We start from the raw sequence: 17,975 nt of genomic DNA, 5'->3' as shown, positions 1-17,975 counted from the left end.
TATTTTAAAAGCTGAAAGCTTTGGTCAAGAAGTTTAAGAATTAAATTGATAGAATTTGTAAATATAAATGGTTAAATTCATTAAATTATTTAAAATTGGGATAATATGTAAGTATTGAGAACTAAATATATTATCATACCGGTTAGAGAAAAGCTTTTAGTTATAAATATGTCTTCCTCTTTTAAAAACCCTAAGACAAATTAAAGAGAATATCTCCCTCACAAGTGACCAATTTTTTTATTTTTGGTACATATAAAAAACAAAAACAATAATTACTTAAGGCTTTGTAGATAATAATTGGATCTTAGTTGCGAGCTGTGCCTAGTGAAGTGCCTGTGGAAGCTATGTGGTGATGTCCTTGTTCATATGAGAAGTGTATCCCTGCATTAAGTTTTTTACTGTATCTTCCATGGACTAAGATCATACCTTTGAGGTCATGAAGCCATTTGGTATCCCGAGTGAGTAGGGTGCAATGGGGAATGTGAATATCCAACATTTTCAGTAGGAGAGATCCAACAAGTAATAGTTTACTTTGAACGTTAGATCCAGTTTCCACTGATCTGGCAATGGTGATGGTGTTTCCAACCATATCATATTGTAGAGTTGCTCTTCCATAGCGGTTATCTTATCGATTAACAACGAAGATACTGCTGGAAAAAATGGATCAAGAAAATAGTTATTTAATTATAGTGTAAGTTAAAATTTTTTTTAAATCGAGTTGTTGTGTTATTTATAGTAATAAACCTAAACCGAGATATACTTGTGCTTTTTACGAGATAGACTCAAGTCGATCTTAGCTTTCAACCGAACAGGCTTCTCTCATATTCTTTAACCACGAATTGCGTCGAGTGTAGGCTTGAGCAACACAAACCAAATCATAGAAAAGAAACTATTTGCTTACTTTCAATAAGAAAGTAAATTCTCTCTATAAAGAGGTAAAATTCATAATTCTTAGAAAATATAATTTATTCTATGTAAATAAATTAGCACTACTATCAGGAAGAATGACGATATATGAATTGTTTTGTTAATGACTCAATTGGTGCTTTCTATTGTTAGGGAGAAGTGCAAGAGTTCTCGATGAATAAGTACTAACTGAATAATATTATTTAAATAGAAAATGCAATCCTATTCTAACTCGAGTAGGAGGGCGGCACACCCTTGTATTTTTTGCTAGGATTGCTGCCCCTCATGTACATATGAGAGCTAATTAGATTTATCATGTATTGAGTCTAATTATATGTGCTTTCTGAACTTTTAACTTAGCACTTTATAATTTAATTCAATCTAATATCTATTTTCTATTTCAAAAAATAAATATTATTTAATAAATTAATTTAATTAACTAATTAATTTCTCAATTAAATAATTTTCTTAATCTAATTCTAATTCCGTTAAAATAATTTATAACTTTACTATAATAGAACCTACAGAGAAATATATTTAAATAATCTTCAAACTTTAATTATTTAATTAAAATTAATTAAATAATAATTCGAAAAACTTTAAATTAATTCTCTAGTCAATTCTGTACTTAACGAGAAAACACATCCACTGCAGATAGTGATACATGTGATCTATTTCTCTTACTTCATCATTTCCATTAATTTATATTCATTGTTTTTACATGCAATTCATTTTTTATTATCTTAAGCTAGTGGAGAGACTAATTGGACATATATAATTAGGGCTCAAATAATTATTCTACTTAAGTATTGTGATTGAGTTCTCTCTTATTATATATCATTACGAAAACTACTTAATAAATGTTTGTCCAATGACCTTGTAATAAGTAAACCTGCTTATGGGCCGAGCCACCATTTATCTCTTTCAGCTCTCATGTGTGACTATCCACTCTCATACATATAATTTAAAATTTAATTTTTAATTAGGTATTTATTATTAATAAGTCTATATAAAATAATTAGTTATTATAAAATAAATTTTAATTGTTAAAGGATAATTTTTATTCTGTAACAAATATAATTTATATTTTATTTTATTTACTGAAAACAACCTAAAAATGGTTTAAGAAAAAAATAAAATATTTTTTTAATGCTTAAATGAAAAATATTTTGCACAAAATCATTTAAGTATTAAAAAAAATTAAAATTTTCAAAAACATTTAATCTATTTTCCAAAAATTTAGTCCAACAAAAAAGAATTTGATAAAAATGAATTGGTACCGATAAATAATGCAATTGGTAAGAAAATGATTATTGTTTACTTATCCATTAAATTTCTCCATGGAATATTAGAATGGATTGCTACTGATTAATACATTCTTAAAGTTGATAGCAGAACTTAAAATATTATATAAAATAGATTTAATTATTCTCAGCAGAGTCAGAAATTTTTTTTGCCAGAATTAAATTGTATATTTTTACAATAGTAAAAATATAATTTTATCATTTTAATAGTTTATATATTTATAATCAAAATTTTATTATTTTAGGGATCAAAGTGTAGTTTTACTATTATTAATTTAAAATTTTATAAAATATAAATGGCCTAAATAAAAAATTTTCTATTTTAGGGGCCAAGGCCCTTCCGCCCCCCTTTGGCTCTGTCACTGCTCATTACTTGTAATCTTTGAATTTTTAAAACTTAGTTCCTATTTATTCTATTGATTGAGTGTTTATCTTCTTCAAATACAACTTGAGTTTGAATCACAATTATAGAAAAAAAATGTTAATCTATTTTAATAATTTAGTTTCTCTACTTGTTTAATTTAAAAAAAAATTAAAGAATTCATTGTTAATACAATCGATTCTATTAATAATATTATCAATTAAACTTTAATTTTCAGTTCAAATAAATAAATAAATTAAATTTTTTATAATGAAAGTAGAAGTTTCAAAGAGTGTAAATACCGAAAAAAGAATTAAACCTGAAAATTATGATACAAAATATTGCTATATACTCTTCGTAAACTCCATCTATTATTGATAAATTTGTGACCTAATTCATTAATGGAAAATTTTAAAGAGAAAATTTTATGAATAAATATGTGATCAAATTGTATGTTTTTAGAAAGTTTGAGGTTGGATAATAGGTCAAACAGCCATGGCCTGCATCACCTAATAATTTCATTGTTAAACACCTTTATTACCCTTTATATATACCCCACCTCCCTCGCCTCTTTGCCCCTAAAAACTCTCTTTTCCCTCAATTTCTTTCTTCTAAAGTACCAAAAATTCCCTCGGATAAAAGAAGGAATTATAAGATCATATATGCTTGTGATATATGGTATATGGTATATGGTACTAACCCCCTCACGATGAACTCGTGTTAGGCATGAAGTCATATAGCAAACCTGCCTAAACTTGTTTATGTTACTACAAGCTTTTGTTGTTTGGTTTGTTTAGTTGTGCTTTGTTTTGTTTTTGATAGTTTTAATTTTTGAGGGCTTGAGACATGAACACAGCATTGCCGGAGATGTTACAATGTTCGGACTTGACGGTGCTCGAGAGGCAAAGGGATCGCTTGAAATGGCAAGAGGAACAGTTTCAGCAACAACAACAACAGCAAAGCTATTTCAGTGAGTTAAGTTGTGGGGTGTTTTCGAGCCAAACCAACCACGTACAAGGCTTTCAGGGTGGTTTCATGGGCGGTGCCAGTGGTGACTCGGTGTTATCGGACATGGTTATGGCTCGGCAAGTGAAGCCTGACCCTGGTTTGGAGAGTCCCTGGCCTGAGTTGGGGAAGGTTGACATGGCTGCCATGGGGTTTGGCCCATGTGGATACGGTAATGGCCCTAGTTTTGACATGAATCACGCCATTTCCAGGACTTCTAGCTGCCCGCCAGCTGTGGCGGCGACCAAAGCGGTGGAGGTCAAGGTTAACTCTGAGAAGATGGCTTCAGCTGTTGGTAAAGAAAGCTTCAAGAAAAGGAAAGCTGAAAAGTTGCAAAACACTAAGGTATGTGTGTTGCCTATTGCTTCATTTATTATATTATCATTATTACCATCAATACACCATGCCAAGGTATATAGATTTATGGGTATTTCACCATTTCTTTCACTTTTTGATTATATATACAGGTTGTTGCAGAAAATGAGTCCAAGAGGATCAAATCCTGTGAAGATGAAGGTGAAGAGTCGAAAATTACAGGGCCAAACACCAACAAAAGCAGTAACAACAAGAAGGAAGCTTCTGGTGATGCTTCTAAGGAGAATTCAAAGGTTTCTGAGGTTCAAAAGCCTGATTTTATCCACGTCCGGGCACGTCGTGGTCAAGCCACTGATAGCCACAGTTTAGCTGAGAGAGTGAGTATGAATTTGCATGTTTTTTTTTGTTGTTGTTGGCGTGTTACTCGGTAATATGGATGGGATTATTACCAATTTGTTTTCTTATTTTATCAGGTCTCTTTCATTAGATAATCATGTTTTAATTATGTTGATTTATATAGGTTAGAAGGGAGAAAATCAGTGAAAGAATGAAGTATCTGCAAGATTTAGTACCAGGATGTAACAAAATCACAGGCAAAGCTGGTATGCTTGATGAAATCATCAATTATGTTCAATCTCTTCAACGGCAAGTAGAGGTAAAAAAATAATGGAGAAAGAACATATGGATTTGTGTATTTTCATGAATATTAATGAACTATCAGCTAATTTGGGTCCTTTTATGCTCATAATCTGCAGTTTCTGTCTATGAAACTAGCGACTGTAAATCCCAAGCTAGACTTTAACATTGACAATCTTTATGCCAAAGAGGTGTTTTCCTCTTGTACCACTAATTTTCCAACGCTTGGGATGGCACCGGAAATGGCTAACCCTCCTTATCTTCAGTTTAATCCAATTCAACAAGTGGTTCCTTGTTGTGGTGTGGAAATGGGGATAAACTCTCCCGATATGACACTCCGGAGAACGATCAGCGCCCCTGTATCGATCCCAGATGCATCATTTCTAGACTCGTCCTGTCTCACTATGCATCAATGCTCTGCAATGCAGCAAATTCAACCCACTGCAACATGGGATGTTGAGTTGCAAAACCTTTATAATGTGGCATTTGACCAGGGGAGATCAACACCACCCTTTCCATCTCAACCATTTGCAGGTGCATAAAGCTAATATGTCTTTTTTAATGTTGTCTTTCTTGCTTTTTGATCATTTTTCCAAGGCAGAAAAATGGGTTTTAACTAATGCTGATAGAGACATAAGAGAACCCCACAGTTTTTTTAATGACTGCTAAGGAAGAACAGTGTCCCATTACGTGCTTTAATTCAAGAAAGTTACTTTAAAGGAAGCTTTCTGTCATTTTCACCCGCCCAACAATTATCAGAAACCTTAGATTTTATTCAATGATAGCACTATATTTCCTTTGATTATTGCATCTGCAGTAACCCCCAATGACTTGAAAAAAAAAATCGCAAAACTGGTGGTGCCTTGGGTAAAGCTTTCTGATTAGCCTAATGTGGTCTATGCAGGTTCCATTGAAGCAAGTGATCTGAAGGAGATATGAATCAGTATATTTGTCAACGATTTATCGATGATTGAGAATTCAAGATACCTTTGATCCTGATTCTTTTTCGCTTAATTAGGTACATATGGTATATATAAAAATATTTGTATGTATACTCTCAAATAGTATGAATAAGATCAATACTAATTAACTTCAAAGCTTTCTCTTCTTCAACTTGTATGATGGGATGTAGGAGGGGACCATAAATGTCAAGAGCAGGTAGGGTAAAAGAGGCTGATATATAGATAAATGCAAGGAAAGAACAGTGTAGTTTGAGTTGACATGTTCAACGATCACATTTTCAGTGCCTCATTTCTACCATTAAAAGGGAAACTAGTTTAATTGCCAAATCAAACTAGACTAGACTATGCAATAAGCACCACAAATATTGTAATGTTCTGAAGGGAATGCATAGGTTGAATCCACTGGCACAAATTGTTCCTTTGTTGGGATTAAACCTGAGTGACAACTTGAAGCAGAGGACATGAAACCTACAAGTGGACCATCTATGGTGATTGAGACACAGATAATTAGTGCATATGACTACATATAAATGAGAAGCAAAAGCTGTATGCACACACAGGCACAGAGATACCAAAGGGCAATCATCCCTTTTTTTATTTAGCTACATAGAATGGTTTCTCCATGGCTCAAAATCATATACCCAAAAAAACTACTAGTCCAGAATAGGTTGCGGCTCAAGCAGGGACCACTGAAGGGGTTGCCTGCCTGCCTGCACCTTCATTGCAACTACTTGTTGTTCTTGGAGTCACAAGAGCCTTAACTTTGGGTCATTTTCAAGCCATTAAGTAATGGTGAAAGGGGTGGACCTGGCCTCATCCGCAGGCAAGATTTCTTTGATTCTCTTTGTTTTGTGTTGATTGTGAAAGATGATATTGCCTTTTCCTTTTCCTTGGGTCCATTTTCTTTTCTGTGCAGGTTCCCCCCCCCCCCCCTTTTCCTTTCTATCCTTTCACATAAAGCAATTCCAAGGAATTAAAAAGCAAAAAAAAAAAAAAAAAATCCCACATATTCAGTACAACATGTAAATGAAAGTCCAGATCTTGTCTTTACGCTGTTGCACAAGAATCCCAAGAAACATCGTCTCACTATGGACGAGGAATTAGAGCCCTAAACTTAATTCAGTTGGCACATTCCATCCATGCTTATGTTAATGCTGCATTTTCAGACACATTATCTGAATTTACCCAGCCCTTTTGCTGCTGGGGAAGAACAGGTTGATAAAAAGGACTTTTCAATTGGGGCATCTGGAATGGGGTCACGAGCAGGGCGAAGCCAAATGTCAAAATTAAATTATAATTTTTACGATAATAAAATTATATTTTTAAGAGGTTAAAGTATAATTTTATCTCTTCTAATTTAAAATTTTAAAAATTTTAAAAGACTTAAATGACAATTTTTTTATTTTAAGGGGTCGGGCCTGCTACCCTAGTTTCGCCCTTGTTCATGAGGATTCAGTTATTTTCATTTTATAAAGAGTAACACCAAATAACAAGTTTAGTAACAATTTAGGAAAAGAAATTGACATCAAACATAAAAACTATAAAAGTATCATAGAGAACCTTATATTAAAAATTAGATTGTATTTTGTTTCTTTTACTTAAAAATGTGACATGTTACATGTACTTCATATTGACCTATATGTACAATAAAAATAGATTAAATTTGTAACTGAAAGATTATTTTACTTTTGATCAACAACTATTTTGTTCACATTTTAAATAAAAAAAGTAACTCCTATTTTACTTTTACAGGCTATTGACTATTCGCTAAAAACTGATTTTTTTTTCTATAAAATGCATGGATTGTCACTACCGTAACGAAACATATTTTTAAAAAAAAACTGTTTTGGTTTTCAATTGCATCACCTGGGAATTCTCGCCACATTTTGACCTTTGCCTTTGCTTTACTTGTTTGCTTGTCCGTTCATGGCGAAAGTTCGTTCATCTTCTTAATTGCTTTTTATTTTCCTCATGGTTTTCGTTTGTAGTTGTTTACGTTTTTTAACTTTCGCATTTGCAGTAACTCAAAAGCCTCAAAAATGGATTGGAGAACCTTCGTCAGACTCTGAAGAATCTTTCGTTAATGTGAAGAGATCTGATTTTCGAGCTGATTTTGTTTTCGGAGCTTAAACTGCTGCTGCTCAGGTGACCTAAATCTCGTGTTGCGTAGGTCGTTTTTTTTTTTCTTCGAGTAGACTCAATGCAGTTATATTTTGACTCGATCAAACTCATGACTAACTCAATTCGATGCGAACGTAGTTGGGTTCATTAATTAAATTGAATGCAGATTGAAGGATCAGAAAAATCTAAAGGAAAAGGGCCTACTGTGTGGGATCAATTTATTCGGACATTGCCAGGTTAGCATCTAATAGTACCACTATTAACGAATTAATTAGGATTTTTTATATTTAATTTTTTTATTAATTTTTCTCGTGCAGATAAAATAGTGGGCAATTGTTCTTTGGAAGTAGCAATTGATTTGTACAACCGCTATAAGGTAACATTTCAACTTGAATTCATATTTTAAAAAAATATTTAAATTTAATTATAACTATAAAGATATATAACACTTTTTAATATTTTAATTTTTCATTTTATCTAGGATTTTTTTCTAAGACATATATATATATATTTATTATCCAAAGTAAATAACTATACATGAACAAGAATATAAAGTATAATATTTTAAAATATAAAAAAAATTGAATAAAACCATACCAAACACAATCTCCGCGGATCCAAAAATATGGTTTAGGGGAGCAAGGGTGAAATTAAAAAATTTTTGAGGCGGAATTAAAATATATATATTTATGATAATAAAAATACAAATTTACTATTTTAATAGTTTATATTTTTATATTTTTTAAAGATTAAATTAAAATTTTAGTATTTTTAGAAATTAAACTATAATTTTATGATTATTAATTTAAAATTTTATAAATTATAAAAAAAAATTCCATTTTAAAGAACTCAAATGCGAAATGAAATATAAGGCTTCAATAGGTTATTAATATAATTGGTATAAATGCATGCATTTGCAGGAAGATGTGTTGGTTTTAAGGCATCTGGGAGTAGATATGCTTATAGATTTTCCATTCCCTGGACTAGGATTTTACCCAATAATTATTCTTTTTTTCTTCGGTTCATATATATTTGGGTAATTAAAGCTTTCTGTAATTAAATTGAATATTTTTAAGTATTTTTTTATTTGTCGTTCAATAATGAATTCCATATTATGTTTCGTCAATTGAAGGTATTAAGCTTTTTGTGACATTACTGCACTTTGATTCACCGGAAACTCTTGAAGACAAGTATGGAGGCTTCTTAAATCGTAGCATTGTGTAAGTACTATGTTTTATTCTAACATTTATTTTGCTCTTTCCAGACTTTGTTGCGTGTTATCCAAACCAGGGGCGAATAGTGGGGGAGGCAGACCCCCTCAAACTCAACAGTACAATACTAGCCTCTAATCATATTATAAATTAATATAAAAATAAAGCTCCCAAAATGAAAAAAAAATGATAACATCGATAAAATCTATATTTAACATTTCAAAATTTTATAATTCAATTTTATTCCTATAAAAAGTTTCTAGATTTGCCCGGATCCGAATTCATCATTAAGTATTTATATCTAAAATTTATATTTAGGATATTAAACAAATATTATCAAAATTAGAAAGTTCTATCACACATATGCACGTGGAAACCAAGAATTTAGAAAATAAATGTATGTTTAAAAATAATATATAATAAATAATGAAGTTTTGGTTGAGTAGTAAAATTAAGGTTTTATTAATTAATTGGTACGGATTCAAATATCATCATATGCATTTTTATTGGTTTTTGTTAAATAAAAAAATTAAAATATTATCGAATTGGTACTCAGTTGACTCGTGGCACCAACTCAATCAAGAATTTCATTAATAGTATAGATATGCAACTGATAGAGATAATAAATTGTGCATATTAAAATTAAATGTATAAAATATATTAAAATAAAGGTTTGGTTAAACGGTAAAATTAAGGTTTTATTTTTATAATTGGCATGGATTTAGATCTCAATGTATGCTTATTTTAATTGATTTTTGTTAAAATAAAAAGACTAAAATAACCTCAAATAAAATGACTTACTTTAATTAAGGAAGAACAATTTTGTAATTTCTCTAACCAAGTTGGTGCTCAGTTGACTTCTGACACCAACTTAGGGATTTTATTAATGGCAAGTATATGTAGATATACAATTGATGGATATAATAACTTGTACATATTAAAATAAAAATGTATACAATATATTAAAATGAAGGTTTGGTTGAGTGGTAAATTTAAGATTTTATTTATATAATTGACTTAGTTTAAATCTCACAATATACTTATTTTTATTGGTTTTTGTTAAAATGAATAATCTCGACTAATATGAGTTATTTTAATTATAGAAATGTATTTTTGTAATTTCACTAATCTAGTTGGTGCACGATTGACTCAAAACACTGACTCAGAGGGAGGGATTTTATTAATAGTGTAGATATATAATTTTTTTAAATAAATTGTTTATAATTATATTATAAATAGACTTGTTGAAGAGTAGCCACTTGCACAATTAGGTAAAAAAAAAAAGGTTTGTTTAAAATATAGTTCGAGCTTGGCATCCAACATTCAATGTTTAAACTTGACCCGGCTCACTTCCTATTTTTATAATATAATATATTATTTTATTTTTATATATTATTTAATGTTTATCACATAAAATTAAATACATAATAATCTAATGTAAAAACAACAAATGTTTAAGTTGTCTATGTTTAAAATTTAAATAAATATATATGTTAAATATTAAATAAAATAGAATAATTATAAAATTTAAAATAATATGAATAATCTAAAATGAGTTTAACTTAAACATTTATAAATATGAGCAAATTTAAACAAAAATATTTATGCGTATCAAACGCGAACAAACGTATGTAGGCGCTATACCATAAATAGGCATAATCTTGTCTATAAACACAAACACTCATTGATTTTTTATTTCTACTTTCAGGATTAATGATTTCAAAGATTATGCTGAAATATGGTTCAAAACATTCGGAGATCGAGTTAAACACTGGTTTACAATCAATGAACCACTATTGGAAATTCTCCACCAGGTAGATGTTCAGATAGAAAACAATGTCTAAATGGTAACTCATCAATAGAACCTTATTATATTGTTGCCCACAACCTTCTTCTTGCCCATGCAACGGTTGCTAGGCTTTACAAAGAGAAGTATCAGGTAATCATCCTGCCAAAGAATTTCATTTGCTGGAGTATTTTGGATCATATATGTTGCTGCAATGTGGTGTTATGGAAGCTATTTATTCATTATTATTTAACATTATCAAATACTATAAAATTCATCATGCATGTTGATGTGTCATATTCATTAAAGATATTTATGGCTTATATTGGGTTTGATTCGAGCTAGGCGCATGTATGATATTAACATGTTACATAATTGTTTAAGTCCGTCTCGATTTAAAATATGAGATTTAAATTTTACTTAAATCCACCTATATTTTTGTAAATGGCAAACCCAAATTGTTTAGGTCCATCTATATTTTTATTTTTATAAATACATTAGCTGTATTCAATATTTTCTAGTTTTATATATATATTTTTTTAAAATAAAAATTAATATATATTAATATTTACATTATAATGTAATATATTAAATTTTATATGATATAAAAGTTACACAATATATTAATTAAAAGAGTACATAATATACAAAAAAATAAGTTTATAGGTTAAAAAAGCTCTTAAAAAAAAGAAAAAAATCAATTGAACCCCTACACTAAATTTGCACTAAATTAAACTCCATTAATCAAAAAAATCAATTAAGCCCTTCCGTTAACAGCTTTTGTCTTTGACAACATTGACCGTTAAAATTTGATGACAAACCAATAAAATGGTGACACATGACACCTTTTAGTTCAGTCTTATATTTTCTTATAAAAAAATAAGAAAAAAATATAAAATTTATTTAAATTAAAAATAATAAAATGGATATAAATTTATAAAAAATAATTAAAAAAACAAAAAAATTTATAAAAAAAATCTAATGAATTATAAAAAAAGTTATAAAATTAGTAACATATATTTAAAATTTTATAAAAACTTATAGAAGTTAATAAAAACTTATGAAGAATATAAAAATTCTAAAAATATAAAAAAAAGTCATTGAAACCCTTAAAATTATAATGAAAAAATGATATTGAACCAACCATTGTATAATGAAAATAATTGTCAAATTGCTAGGGTCATTTTCATGTTAAATAAAATATTCTTGATATTCTAAAAATAAAACTATAATTACAGGACCCTCTTTTTTTATTGATAAATGATTTTTTTTTAAATTTTTATCTTTAATTTTTTAAATACATAGTTTAGACCTTGAAAAGTTGAAAATTATTTTCTGGGTCAACCAGTCTAATGGCTTTTTCCGGATCGGTATCTTTTCCAATTTTGGTCCAATCGACTAATCTGATCCAATTCAAACAACATTGGTTCTAATGATTATTCTCATTATCCATAGGTTGGTTTAATGTCACGTATTCATTTTGATTTTAGGGATTTAATTTCCAAAATGAAGAACTAGTAAATGAATTATTATAAATTTTTTATTTTATAATTTTATTAAAAATATATTTTATAATTATTAGAACTTATTATATTTTTATATTTTTTATAATACTTATAAGTTTTTATGAATTTTTATTAGTTTTTTAATAAATTTTAAATATTTTTTATTAGTTTTATAAATTTTATACCTTTTTATGTTTTCTTATAATATTTCAATATATTTTTAATTTTTTAATATTTTTAATATTTTTTATGAGAAAATATAAAATTAAACCAGAAGCTGCTACGTGTCATTATCTGATTGATTCGTCAATTAATTTTTAAGATCAACATGGTCAAAGACGAAAATTGCTAATAAAGGGACTTAATTTATTATTTTAGTTAACCATAAAGGCCTAATTGCTTATAAATTTAGTACAAGAGCTCAATTGATATTTTCATTTTTTTTCTTTAAGGTTTTTTTTTTAAATTACAAGCAAAAAGTATAATGTATTCTAAACTTAGTAAAAGTTGTTGAATTAGGTCCATGGCCTAGAATATTAAAACACAACCACCGCCAATATCTAAAATATATATTTTTTTCAGAGTAATTAGAGGTGAGCGTTTGATCGAATTAAGTGAAAAAGTTTCGAGTTAATCAAGTTGGCTAGTTCTATTTTATCATCCTAACTCAACTTGAAATTTTTTTCAAATCTAGTTGAGTGAAATAAAATCCAAAATCGAGTAAAATTGTTTTGTTACAGTATAACTAATTCTATGTTAGGACACATAAAATTAAAACCATATATATTTAAAAACTTTTTCAAAGCAAAATAAGAAAAAATATACTTTAATATTATAAACTTGAATTATTAATTAACTTATTTAAGTCCCAAAAATTATTATTTTAGAATATTTCTAAATTGTTAACTTTCTTTATATATTATTTAGAATTTTTTTAATTTTATAATTTTTAAAAAAATATAAATTTTGAATTTTTATAAATATTTAAAAATTGTTTTGAAATTTTAAAAATTATTTTGAACTTTTCTTTTGTAATTTTTATTGAGAGAAAGACCAATTTGTTTATTTTCAAAATTGACAATGACCAAAACGGTATTTGAAATAAAAATTTTAAAAAAATACAATAAACTTCAAAATAAAATTATATTTAACCAATAGAATGAAGACTCTAGCCTTTGACCCGACTTTAGTTTCAGTTTTTATTTTGATTTGATTATGGATTATGGATCTTACTCTACTTGATGATAAGTCAATTATAGTGGTTAAGATACACTTGATGATAAGTCAGTTATAGCGGTCGACGAATCGCCTCAAACCTCCAATTTTTTTTATAGTGATAAATTAATTACAGGAACAACTCGCTAGTTAACCATGACCAAATAAATAATCTTGAAATCAACTTTCACGATTTAATTCTTCGATAGTCTTACGAATAAGAACCCAACTCAAATCAACGAACTGAACTATGCAGTCTACTAGATTGCTAATTCCCTTAGACATCTGCCAATTACATCCAATCAAACTACACGAATTTTTTGGTGTAAAATAAATTAAAACAACAATTATGAATCGAGTTATTTTTCCAATAGTGTACTGCTCCTACTATTGAACAAGGAGCACTTCTCGAAACGATATTCAAAACAATAACATGACAGGATCCGAGACTTATCCCTTACCACAATCTATGCAGTATTGTTTGGCATTACCACAAGGAATCGGCTAGTGAATAAGAAAGCTGCAGTGCTAATCAAAAAGGTTGTCAAGATGGTTGATTTTGACCAAGGCCAGCTGATCTTTGATGAAGTAGTCAAGCATGCAGAAAAAATTCGACTCGAGTTATCCAGCAGCTTAGATATAGTGAGATAGCTTTGCGCAATAATTCGCTACCTCATCCCAGGTAGTGAAAATTGACATTTGTTTTGAACAAAAAGGAGAGTTGATATAGAAGCTGGAGGAGCTGACTGGTGATAGAATCTGCGGCTGCAGGTTTTTTTTTTTTTTTTATCTGTTGTTTTTTTTAAATCTACTTTTGATTATTTCAGCTTTATTTTGGTTATAAAGAAAACTTATGAATATAACCAATGGTTGGTTGATGACTTTAGTTTGGTGCACATTCACTTATCCACATCTTATTTAGTATTGTTTATTGCTATAAAATGCTTTCAAAAGTATTGCTAAACAAGTTCAAATGTCTAATTTTTATACTAATTGACAGATGTTTGAACTTCCCTATCATATTCAACTGCTAAAGAAATATGACATGTAGAAGGGGAATAACCATTGATGTTGTATTTCGATGGTGCAATTAGTAGTAAGGAAAAAAAAAGAGACTAACTTAAATTCACTGTTGTTTCTCATAAATACCAATTAAAGCCAAAGCCCAAGGTTTCGCTATGGAGTTTGCTTAAATTGAACAGAAGATAACGATTATAGGCTACGATACATTCGCTTACAATATATGTTTATTCAATGGAAACAAGTATATAGGAAGCTTGTTCTTCCACCATATTTTTCAGGTGAGATATGGGTGTTGTGTAATCTACTTTAAAAAATATACATATATATTGAACAACCCACAGCGGCTGGAATGTGAAGCAAATCTTCGACACTTTTCCTTAACGAAAAAGCTGACCAGCTGAAGGCATGCAGGCGTAAAATGTTTGGTTTTAAGTAGCTCTCATGTTTATATTTCGAACTATTTTATTCAATTACATCTGGTTTTAGTCTTACCATCTTCCATTCAAGTCCCTCTCATATTTTGCTTACAAGCCTTCATGTACCACCTTTAACAAACTGATGACAGCATATATAGCTTAACCTTTAATTTCCAAGCTCTATAAAAACCCCCACATTAAACCATAACTCACCACAAGTTTAAGAATTAAAGCTCGGAAAATGGCAATGGGCAAAATTTTGAGCTCAGGGCCAATATTGCTTTTCTTGCTTTATCCGGTTGCCTTGGTTTCGCTTCCTGCAGATGCAGCAGTGAAAAGATACCAGTTCGATGTAGGCATATTTAGTTAAATCAGTGGCAATGTTGTTTGTATATATTCACTTTTTAGCTGCATTTCTTTCTTTTAGAATATGATTGTTGAAATGTTGTTTCAGGTTCAAGTGAAAAACGTTAGCAGGTTATGCCATGCTAAACCTATCGTTACAGTGAATGGGATGTTTCCAGGGCCAACCATATACGCTAGAGACGGCGATAGAGTTGTCATTAATGTCACGAACTATGCACAATATAACATGTCAATTCATTGGTAAGCAATGCATCATTTTGTCATATTTCTTTTTCCAAAATCGTTGTCTACTAATGCTGGGTTTTGTTTCATGGCATTGGCAGGCATGGGCTTAAACAGTTTCGCAATGGATGGGCAGATGGACCAGCTTATATAACACAATGCCCTATACAGAACGGGCATAGTTACACGTATGACTTTAATGTAACAGGTCAAAAAGGGACACTATGGTGGCATGCACATATCTTTTGGCTAAGAGCCACTGTTTATGGTGCAATTGTGATCATGCCAAAGCAAGGGACCCCTTTCCCTTTTCCTCAGCCTTACAGAGAAACTAACATAGTTTTAGGTGGGATGATTTGATCCTGGGATGATTTGATCCATAATGGTGAGTTGAGCTCCATTTTAGTTACACAATTCATGTAATTCTTGTTAATCGAAACGCAGGTGAATGGTGGAATAACGATGTCGAAGAAGTTGTGAAACAAGGGAACAAGTTGGGGTTGCCACCAACTACATCCGATGCTCACACCATTAATGGAAAGCCAGGGCCATTGTTCCCATGTTCCGAGAAACGTAAGCTTAGCGAGTAAATAGGGGATTCAGGGCAGGCCCTGCATTCTTTCTTATTTTACTTTCCTTTTTCTGGTGCAGATACATTTGCAATGGAGGTTGAACAAGGAAAGACATATCTCTTGAGAATCATCAATGCTGCACTCAACGACGAACTTTTCTTTTCAGTCGCAGGCCATAATATGACAGTGGTCGAGATAGATGCAGTTTATACCAAACCATTTACCACACAAGCAATTTTAATTGCACCAGGGCAGACCACAAATGTCCTTGTTCAAGCTAACCAAGCACCTGGTAGATATTTCATGGCTGCTAGGCCTTTTATGGATGCACCATTGACGGTAGACAATAAAACCGCAACGGCTATACTTCAATACGAAGGCATTCCCAACACCGTCCTCCCAATCCTTCCTAAGCTGCCATTACCCAATGACACTGCCTTTGCATTGAGCTACAATGCCAAACTTGCATTAGGAATTAACCCATGCCAAACTTGCATAGGAGCCTGGACTCTCCATTATACCCTGCAAATGTGCCTCTTAAAGTTGACAGGCGTCTTTTCTACACTATCGGATTAGGAATTAACCCATGTCCAACCTGCTTGAACGGAACACGACTCACTGCATCCTTGAACAACATTACCTTTGTTATGCCACATATTGGGCTTCTGCAAGCTCATTATCTCAACATCAAGGGAGTATATACCGCGGATTTCCCCGACCGCCCTCCTCAACAGTTCAACTACACCGGCGCACCATTGACTGCAAATCTTGGTACCACTTTGGGTACCAGGCTGAGCAAGATTGCATTCAACTCAACAGTAGAGTTAGTACTGCAGGATACCAATCTTCTAACTGTTGAATCCCATCCATTCCACCTTCATGGTTACAATTTCTTCGTTGTTGGGACCGGAATCGGGAACTTCGATCCCGCAAAAGATCCTGCTAAGTTTAACTTGGTTGATCCTCCAGAAAGGAATACGGTTGGAGTACCGACAGGCGGTTGGACCGCCATAAGGTTCCGGGCTGATAATCCAGGTAAGGTTCACCACAAACTAAAAATGTAACATTGGTGACACTCAAATATTGGAAATTAGTAGTTCTAAATCATTCGTTTTCCATTCTTCAGGAGTTTGGTTCATGCACTGTCATTTGGAGCTGCATACAGGGTGGGGTTTGAAGACTGCATTTGTGGTAGAGAATGGAAAGGGACCCGATCAGTCCATTTTGCCTCCTCCAAAGGACCTTCCTCCTTGTTAATTGATTCCTTTTTGAAGCCAAAGTACAAAGGGCATGGCTAACTCTTTTCAGTCCTACTGTTTTGGTTTTTTCTTTTTCTTATCGACTCTTTCCTGCAATGAGGAGGAAGGCATATAATATAATTATATGAGATTCTTGGAATTGTACGTAATAAAATCTTCATCTTTGTATCTTACAGATACGAAATGCATTCTTTTTTATATTTTAAATCAATTTTTAATATTTTTTATCTAAACATTTTTTTTACAATTAAAATTAAAATTAAAATTAATAATCATTGAACTTAATTAATCATTTTAAATTTTATACTTGTATGTAAATGTATGCATACATATATGTAATTAAAATATTTTTGCTTGTATATATATTATTAATAAACTAAATATTAAATCAATAAATATTGGATACATATTAAGATATATCGTACTCTTAAGAGAGAAAACAAATTAGAAACAACATTATTATTAGAGGAGATAGTCATACTTTGCACAATGATTTGCTACCTCACCCCATGAAGTGAAAATTGACATTTGTTTTGAAAGAAAAAGGGGAAGTAGAGATAGAAGCTGGAGGTGTTGACTGGTGATAGAATTTGTTGCTGCAGTTTTTTTTATCTGTAGTTTTTTTAAATCCACTTTTGATTATTTTAGTTTTATTTTGGTTATAAAGAAAACTTATAAATATAACCAATGGTTGGTTGATGGATTTTACTTTGGTACACATTTACTTATTCGCATCTTATTTAGCATTGTTGGTTTAGTAGAGAACTAATGGAAGCATAGAAAAATAAGA

General features: G+C 30.6%; 2 protein-coding genes across 2 annotated transcripts; both read left to right on the top strand.

Moving 5' to 3' along the window:
* Positions 1–2,944: 2,944 nt before the first annotated feature.
* On the top strand, positions 2,945–5,624 carry LOC107944862 (transcription factor HBI1). The gene is made up of 5 exons (XM_016878688.2): positions 2,945–3,921; positions 4,044–4,268; positions 4,412–4,546; positions 4,647–5,061; positions 5,432–5,624. Exons 1-5 carry the CDS (start codon positions 3,418–3,420, stop codon positions 5,464–5,466), a joined length of 1,314 nt encoding a protein of 437 aa, XP_016734177.2. The 5' UTR covers positions 2,945–3,417; the 3' UTR covers positions 5,467–5,624.
* Positions 5,625–14,983: 9,359 nt separating this feature from the next.
* On the top strand, positions 14,984–17,360 carry LOC121225608 (laccase-11). The gene is made up of 7 exons (XM_041109990.1): positions 14,984–15,118; positions 15,221–15,372; positions 15,456–15,700; positions 15,799–15,927; positions 16,006–16,390; positions 16,423–16,961; positions 17,053–17,360. The coding sequence occupies exons 1-7, from the start codon at positions 15,008–15,010 to the stop codon at positions 17,181–17,183; spliced, it is 1,692 nt and encodes a 563-aa protein (XP_040965924.1). The 5' UTR covers positions 14,984–15,007; the 3' UTR covers positions 17,184–17,360.
* Positions 17,361–17,975: the final 615 nt, after the last annotated feature.

The sequence above is a fragment of the Gossypium hirsutum genome, chromosome D13 (genome assembly GCF_007990345.1).
Source record: "Gossypium hirsutum isolate 1008001.06 chromosome D13, Gossypium_hirsutum_v2.1, whole genome shotgun sequence".
Taxonomy (NCBI): domain Eukaryota; kingdom Viridiplantae; phylum Streptophyta; class Magnoliopsida; order Malvales; family Malvaceae; genus Gossypium; species Gossypium hirsutum.
This window is presented reverse-complemented; position numbering and strand designations above follow the sequence as displayed.